This window comes from Cucurbita pepo, chromosome LG15 (genome assembly GCF_002806865.2).
Source record: "Cucurbita pepo subsp. pepo cultivar mu-cu-16 chromosome LG15, ASM280686v2, whole genome shotgun sequence".
In the NCBI taxonomy this organism is placed as follows: domain Eukaryota; kingdom Viridiplantae; phylum Streptophyta; class Magnoliopsida; order Cucurbitales; family Cucurbitaceae; genus Cucurbita; species Cucurbita pepo.
Window position 1 is genome coordinate 7,407,608 of NC_036652.1, and position 8,986 is coordinate 7,416,593.

The 8,986-nt window shown below is 29.4% G+C and overlaps 1 protein-coding gene across 1 annotated transcript; it reads right to left on the reverse strand.

Moving 5' to 3' along the window:
• Window positions 1-115: 115 nt before the first annotated feature.
• On the reverse strand, window positions 116-4,462 carry LOC111811716 (acetyl-CoA acetyltransferase, cytosolic 1). Its single transcript, XM_023698731.1, has 14 exons — window positions 4,297-4,462; window positions 3,068-3,133; window positions 2,822-2,920; window positions 2,566-2,739; window positions 2,352-2,457; window positions 2,128-2,266; window positions 1,968-2,045; window positions 1,823-1,888; window positions 1,382-1,467; window positions 1,194-1,293; window positions 999-1,109; window positions 865-906; window positions 668-754; window positions 116-524 (listed from the first exon to the last, which is right to left on the reverse strand). Exons 2-14 carry the CDS (start codon window positions 3,111-3,113, stop codon window positions 435-437), a joined length of 1,224 nt encoding a protein of 407 aa, XP_023554499.1. The 5' UTR covers window positions 3,114-3,133; window positions 4,297-4,462; the 3' UTR covers window positions 116-434.
• Window positions 4,463-8,986: the final 4,524 nt, after the last annotated feature.

Here is an 8,986-nt window from a genome sequence, read left to right on the forward strand (position 1 = left end):
TTCAAGAAATTTTGACATATGGCAGTATATTAATAAATATGGGTTGAAAATTATATTCAAAATTGAAACATTAACATCATATATGAGGATAGAAAAAAAAGAAACAGAGATTAAAAAAAAAAAAAAAACAAAGGGTAGAATATTCCATTACACATCCAAACAACAACCTAGAATTATGCTAAAACAAATCAAAGCCAAATAACAAAGGAAGAATATTTCACTTTGTTCTGGTAGCTAAATAAAATACACTTCGACCTTATTAAATACGAAACCAACTGAAAGTGGAAGTTATATTATTCTGATCATACACTTTTCCAGACCCCTAAGGCTAAGGCTATCATCATCATCAGGGTAAAATATAAGATAACAAGTTACTACCAACCCGTGTGATCCGACAATGTTATCTTATCGACGCTTCGAGACTGGAACAGGCTTCACACGAGCTCCAACACAAGAGCAGATGCACCACCTCCACCATTGCAAACACCTCCAACTCCATATTTCCCACCTTTCTGCTTTAGTACCTATAATGAGATATATGTTTGTTGTTAATGGGTTGTATATCTACTTTCAAGACAAGCAAAGAGGATGGTAATGGCGGGCTTGAAATGAGAGTGAGTAGGATAGAGAGATGTTGTGGAACATTGCAGAGATTTCGATGAATTACCCCCAAAAGCGTGACCAAGATACGAGCACCGCTGCAACCTAGAGGATGTCCCAACGCCACGGCACCACCGTGCACGTTCACTTTATCCTGTACATGAACAAATGAAAGGAATTTGGAAAAGTGATCAGATAATAACCACATTTAGAAATATTAGCCAATATCAAAAGACAACTACACCAACAAGAAGGTATACTCACAGGAGAGATTCCAAGCAATTTCTGATTGGCAAGAGCCACAACCTACATAAATTATGATCACATGGGTTATATGAGAATTTGATGAACAAGGTTCTGAAAACTGATGATTTCATGCTTGTCATTAAAAATCTTACAGCAAATGCTTCATTTATTTCGTAGAAATCAATTTGTGGAGCTTCTAAGCCGGCATGGGAAATGGCCTTTGGAACTGCGAGGGACGGTGCAGTTGTGAAAAATTCTGGCTCCTACAAATCAATTCCCCATATTATTAGTACAAAGTGCTTAAGCAGAAAGCAATAACTAAAACTAATATAAGAATCCGGAATTACATGGGCAGCATCAGCATATCCTTTGATTTTTGCAATCACTTCCAGCCCAAGTTCCAATGCCTTCTTCCCGCTCACTAGAACTATGGCGGCAGCACCATCACTGTCATTTTAAAATTTTCCAACTTTCAATGTAAGTTCGATTGATCCTTTGGCATAACCTATACATATAAAGAACAGTTTTCCTTTACCTTATGCTGGAAGCATTGCCTGCAGTTACGGTACCTCCATTCTCCTTAAAACTTGGTCGAAGCTTCCTCAATTTCGCGGGGTCAAACTGTATTACATATAACATTTGAAAGAGAATGAGAAGAAAAAAAAAAAAAAAAAAAAAAAAAAAAAANAAAAAAAATTGTTTTCAACAGAAATGAATACCAGTTTGCTAAAGAATTCTAAAATCATTTCCACTACATCATGACCCCTTTGAGTTGAGCATGCGATGAACAAATGTACAAGTAAGGAATACATCTTCATTGGTATGAGGCATTTTGGGAGAAACCAACAGCAAACCCATGAGAGGTTACGCTCAAAGTGGACAATATCATACCATTGTGGAGGTTCGTGATTCCTAACATGGTGCACACCACTCGAAAAACAACAGTATTATGCATAAATGAATGAAATGGGAGTACCTTTCCAAGACCCTCATCCGAATTGACATTAGTCGATGGCTTTCCCCTCCCTCCAGAAACTTCAACCTGCAAGTTTAAATGGATCTGAGACTCATAATTTTCAACCAGAGAAAAAGCCATGCAGTGATATGGAGGGGAATCCAACCGGAACAATTTCCCATTCAAAGGCACCGCTGTCCTTGGCAGCAATACCACGCTCAAAGCTCTGAACAGCGAAGTCATCCTGCATGAAATCCAGATGTAAAGATGTTTACAAAATATAATAAAAAAGAATCACAAACTCCAAAATGCATTAAAATCAATACCTGAGCCTCCCTTGTAATTTGATATTTGTCTGCACATAACTCTGCACAATTTCCCATTCCAGAGTTCGAATAGACATCCCATAGACCATCTTTCAGCATTCCATCAACAAGAGAATCATGTCCTAGACGAGACCCCTTCCTGCAAATTAGCATGAAAATAAGTTACATTATGCTTAAAGCTCAGGTCACCATGAATGGGTTGAAATTTAGAATAGAAAAGCAACCTTGCTTCTGCTAGGTACTTCGGTGCATTTGACATGCTTTCCATCCCACCAGAAACAACAACATCATTGATGCCTAACTGGATACTCTGTGCAGCAAGCATTGTCGCTGAAATAATAATAAAAAATAAACGTTGTCAGAATACTATTAATAACGTTTTACATTAGAAATCTGTAAGGAGATGGAAAATCTTGGAATGAACACAAGAGTGCGAACCTTTCATCCCTGACGCACAAACTTTGTTGACAGTGGTACAGATCACTGAATTAGGTATTCCTGCACCTAAAGCAGCTTGTCTGGCAGGAGCCTGCCCCAAATTTGCACTCAGAACATTGCCAAAGATGACTTCTTGTACAAGTGCAGGATCAACTTTAGCCCTTTTAAGTGCAGCTACAAGTCATCAAAGGGAAAAATACATCAGCATTGGTTAACTCCATTTACATAACAGGAGAAAAATGGGTATCACAATTACCTTCAATTGCTATAGATCCCAACTTGGTGGCTGGTAAAGATGATAAGCTGCCGAGAAATCCACCCATTGGCGTGCGTGCAACACCAACTATGCAAACATCTAGACAGCCAAGTATCGAACGTTAAAAAAACAAACCCATCACAGAAATGCAATAAGTGTGATTTTTCTGCGTCTGCTTGCACGGATGACTTAAATAAAAACACTAGGCTTTGATTAGCTATTTTCGCTGGAAAGCAAGTGAAGTACCTCTTGGATTTATCGAGTCTGCTGATGCTGCTACCGCTGGAGCCATGGTATGCCAAAGAAGAAAACCTGTACCATTAACAAATTTCAGCACTTCTGAGTTCTGAAACAATAACAGTAAGACAATTCTTACAGCATCTCAGTCAATTAAGAACAAATTTTATAAATGAATCGCTAATAAAAAAAAAACATAAATAACCAAGTGCTCATGTAACCTCTTATTCCCTCTTTTTCTTCATCTCATTAAAACAAAACCATGGGCTCACCAAAAATCATTAATTTTGAAAATGTGCGAAAGCAGCACAATAACGTGGAAGCATCCAGGGAAAATGTTAACCGAATAATATCCTAAATTCTAATCAATCAGTGACATTTAAATACAGACCACTAGGAAAAACATCTAAAAGATTAAATAACTCGTCCTCTAATGGAAATTACTAGATTTTCCCCCAAGTTAAGAGAATACACGCACAAGTAATTTATAAAAATTCCACAATAAAACGCATTTACTAAAGTTGGAAGTCAATTACAGTGTAATTATTGAAGATGGACATGGCTAAACTAAACTTCCTGATTTGGGCATCAGTACAGTTTATTAAATTCAACCATCATAACAGGCTACCAAGTTCCTTCGCCAGTTAAGGAAAAGAAACAAGTAATATACAAATTCGTATTTTAAAACCTCTTACAAATTCATTTTTCAAGTACAAAAGGAGATTTGAACCTCTAAACTCAAATGAATGAATACATACTAATTATTGATGAACTATACTAATTAGTGCTCAACTATACTTCACGAATTTAGAATCATCCGGTTGTTTTTAAAAAAAAAACTATATTCAAATAGCTCATCTCTTAAAAACGCTTTAGACAAGGAGTTGAACTTCAATGCTGATAAATACGTGCATCAAACTCGCTAGTAATCATTAACTACCGACTCATTTCACCCATTCGAAAAAATTAATCCAATCGGATCACATACGCATCCAGAAGACCAGAACGTCCATCATCATTCGACTTCTAAATCATCCAAACAGCACAGAAAGAAGAAATGAAGCAAGATCTAAAACAGAAAACACAAAAAAACCTCACACCATCCCGCTTCTCCCAATCAACCATTACAGATCTAGAAACAATCAGACTTACAAAATTTCAACAAGAATCTAACACACTAACAGAGCCAGATGCCAAAACAGATTTCAAAAGTACAGAGAGCTGAAGATTTCACATACCTCCTCACTCTCTCCGAGCTCGAGAAAACGCCTTGTGATCGATCAACCAGAAGACAGAGCTGGAGAAAATGTAGAATCAATTTGTTGTTGAAATTGGTGTTCTTATATATCCAGCGAGAGAGAGAGGGAGAGGGGTGGAATTTTGATAACTGTCAAGCAAGCCCTGCACGAGGACGCATAGGTTTGGCGTATTGTTCTTTTAGTCCCTAATAACTTTTTATTTACAGTTTTATCCTTCTTTTATTTTCGATTTTTTTTTTACTATAATTAATAAAAATATCTATAAATTTGTATTTTATATTTAAAAAAATAACTTTATAATAATACCATTAATTTTTAAAAAAATTAAAATATATATTTATACCAAAAATATTCATACTTTATTTTTTAAATACAAAAGAAATTAATATCTTTTAATTTTAAAAAAAAAAATATTAAAAAATACCGAATATTTAAAAGTTTAAACATGTTTTTAAATTTTTTTAAAAAAATTAAAATATTACTTAAACTTTTGAAAATAATCCTTTTAAAAAGTTTAAATATATCTTTTAAATAAAATATTAACGGTTTTTAATAAAAAAAAAATTCAAATTTAAGGTTATTTTTTAATTTAGAGATATTATTAAAACTTTTGAAAATGAAAGAATTTAGACAAATTAATTTATATATTTCTTTTTTAATTAGTTATAAAATTCAAAATCTATTAATAAATTCATAGTCTAATAAATATTTAATAATTTTAAAATATTTAAATTTTGATTTATCTCCTATATTTTTTTTTTATTTTATATTTAATAAGCATAAATTTATAATATTATATATTTAAAAAAAAAAACAAATAACGTCAAATAAATTTAAACGTGTTGAATGATATAAATATTGTAATATTTATTAGTAATTAAATCAAAATGGACTTTGATTGTTGATTTAAATGAATAATTAATATTTTCACAAATATAATGCATCAATTATGTTTTTTTTTTTAATAATTTTTATTATTTTTTGCATTTTTAATAAGTAAATGCATTTAAAAATAAATGTTATACCATACTCATAATTTAACAATAAAAAATATAAAGATTAATGGGTGCCACTAAGTCACTAACAACAACAATTATCAATTGGTCAAACCCCATATCCCACGGCACATCATCTTATGCTTAATAAATTGACGAAGTCAATGGAATATAAATTATGTAGTCATTAAATATTATAAATACCATGTGTTACATAAAAAAATATCTTATAATAAAAAAATATTTTAATAAAATAGCGTGGAATGAAAGGTATCGCACAAAATTATAAAAATGGTAGGTGTGTTCTAAAAACGGTTATTTATATTTAATCTACGTAATTTATAATTTATAATAAAAAATATTACGAGTTAATGAAATTTCTTATACTATAAATTGCATGGTAAAAATTAATAATTAATTTTAATGATATTTTTCGCGTATAAATTAATTATTATAAATTTAAAGATTATAATTTAAAACGTTATAAGTTAAAATGAGAGGATTAATTATTTTTTATTATTTTGAGATTAAAAAAAATTCAAAACTTACTCGAATATAAAAATATATTTATTTATTTTGTAGAATAAATATTTCACATGTTGTATTAAAATACGTGTCACGACTTTTCTTTAGTAATATATTATTTAATATAATGTTTGGTGATCTAAATTATTGGCCGATAACTTATTTTATTTAATAGTGAAATTTTTAATTCAAAATAAATATAATAATGCAGAAATTTTATTTCTTGTTCCTCATCTCAATTTTATTATATTTCAATTACTATTCTATAATTTAAATTTTATATTAATGTAAAAACTAAGTGGGTTTTGCATTTTATTTAGTTAATTATATTTTTTTAGTACAATAACAACCGAAGTCCACCGCTAACAGAGATTGTCTTCTTTGGATTTTTCCTTTCGGGCTTCCTCTCAAAACTTTAAAATGGTATCAGAGTCGGACGCCGAACAATGTGTCAACCTTCTCATTGTTTCCTAAAATGGGGTAGACACGAGGCAGTGTGCTAGGACGTTGGGCCTCAAAAGGGTGGATTTGGCGGGAGTCCTACATCGATCGACAAATTTAAAGTTAATGTTAAAATATGAGACTAACTCGGGTTGGGGAGGTCCGAACACGGGCTTTCGATTTAAATCAATACCTTAATGAATTAAATTGTGTTACATTATATATTCGTTTTTCTTTCAATAACTCATTTTTTTTTAAATTAAAAAATGAATAATTATTTTTCAAGGTAACTTACAACAACAGTTTGATTAAAGAGAGGCTTCAGATTAATAGTTAGCACGTGAGACACGTGTAACGTTCCTGACATGCACGTGCAGCACGTGTAAGCAGCTAATTGAGTGTTTAAATATCATTTATTAAATTAAGTTACACAATAAATTCATATCTTATTTAAATTTTATAAAGAAAAAATTATATTAAATTATGTGTATTTTCTAAGATTTAATTTTTAATATTTAATATTGTGTATAATTAGATTATGACAGTCAAAAATAGCATTGGAAAAAGATATCCCGACATAAAAAGAGTCATCGAGAGACGATTTGACAAAATTTCTTAACATCGGTATCAGCAGACCAAAGTCGGCAACAGCCCTCATTTTCTAAAGAGCCTATTCGTCTTTCTGGACGCCACTTACACAAAGTCGGGAGAATAGCTATCTGTTGTACAATGACATGCAAAAGAAAATTCGAATTTCAGATCTGTTAGTCGATTATAGATATCTTAATTGGTTAAATTATTCTAAAAAAACGTGCCAATCAACAACCTCTTAATTAAAATTTATTGCTCAAATCACCCTCTAACCTACTTTTTCAATATCATCTAAACTAACTTTTCATGTTTGAATATTAATGTAGCTTTTTATTTTATTTTAGTTCGTTCTTCAAATTAAATATAAAACAATGAATTTTAGTAAATATTTTTAAAAATTAAAAATTATTTTATTAATAATGAATTTGATTATTCGTAAAATTAAATTTTATTTTAAAGTTATTAAACTTTCAATTTTGTATCGAGTACCGAATAAATTAAAATAAATGATTTATAAATTTGAAAAATCTTTCGTAGGCGCATAATATATATGTATATATATATATATATATATATATATATATATATATATATATATATATATATATATATATATATATATATATNAATATATTATATTTTAAGTTCATATGAAACTTTGACAAACACAATAAATTAAAGAAAAATTGAACCCCACGTTTTGGGGTTAGACCATTGAATGAAACAATATTTAATTGAGAAAAAAAAACAATTTAATGAATAAAATAAGTACAATTAATAATGAATGAGTTTCTACCTACCAACCACTTATTTATTACATTTATTTAATTTTATAACCGTTTATTCAAATAATGTTATGCAATATTTTATTTTTTAAATAATAAATACGTTAAATATTTTAATATTTGAGATAGTGGATATCAATTATCCTTAAAATAAGTTGAGATAGTTGATTTGGGCTCGTTATTATAGCCCATTTCGGCTCAAGGCCCAATGGGATGGGCCCAGTTGGTAATTATATTGTAAATTTTATTTTAATATTTTTATTATGTTTATATTTGATTTTAGTATAAATATTTAATTGTCATGTTTTTTTTTATTTATTTATTTATAAGTTGCATATTTCATATTTTAAAATTTAAAAAGTAATTTTTTTATACTTCTTAATCAATTTTTTACTATAAAAAAAGTCAAACTTCCATCCGAAGCTGTTCAATGAAGTTCAGCTAAAAATTTGATCAGTAGTTCGGATTGTAAGCTGTAACTCATCTATACATGAAACCGAAAATTGATTAATGATCGATTACTATGTTTCATCGTAAACCTTATGTCGCCGCAAGGCTGGCTAATCGTATGTTGCAGACTCGAAGTCAAAGACTCCTGGTTTTGAATCGTCAATAAAAATGAACGTCAAAGAAATAATTTTACAAATCTAGTTAATTTTTTATTATTTTTTAATTATTTAGCTTTTTATTAAAAAAATATGAAAAAACTCGGCCAAAATAAGAGTGGATAATATAATATAAATTTAAAAAGACTAATCGACCTCTAAGACAATAGTCTCAGTATTAACTGACTCTTTAATTCTGTACGTTCATCATATTAGGTAGAAAAATCTGGCAATAATCAAAAGTCTTAAGTTGACAGTATAAAATAACGTGTTAAGTTGTCAATGTAAACATAGCTTAGCCGTAATTGATATATATTTTATTTTGTGAGATCGAACTGAAATTTAATAACTATTTTACTGGTCTCACCGGTTCCATAAAAAGAATTTTATGAATATTTATCTGGAATTACCGTTTACACGTGTACCTATCGTATATTTTATTAAAAAAAATAACTATTGACCTGTTGCACTTCATTTGACTATATATATATATTTACATTTTCCAACCTACTCCAACTAAGGAATGATATTTAAATATTAAAGAAATAGTATACTATATAATATAATAATATTATATATTAACTATATGATTCATTAACTATATATATATATATATATATATATATATATATATATATAAATTATATAAAAATAGCTTATTATATTCTAACCTAGTATTAATTTTTTTTTTTTTTTTTTTTTTTTTTTTTTTTTTTTTTTTTTTTTT

Coding starts and splice junctions, on each gene's coding strand:
- LOC111811716 (XM_023698731.1), bottom strand. CDS start 3,113: ATGGCTCCAGCGGTAGCAGCATCAGCAGACTCGATAAATCCAAGAG. Junction 907..998: donor AAATAAATGAAGCATTTGCT/GTAAGATTTTTA, acceptor TAATTTATGTAG/GTTGTGGCTCTTGCCAATCA. Junction 525..667: donor TCTTGGTCACGCTTTTGGGG/GTAATTCATCGA, acceptor ATCTCATTATAG/GTACTAAAGCAGAAAGGTGG.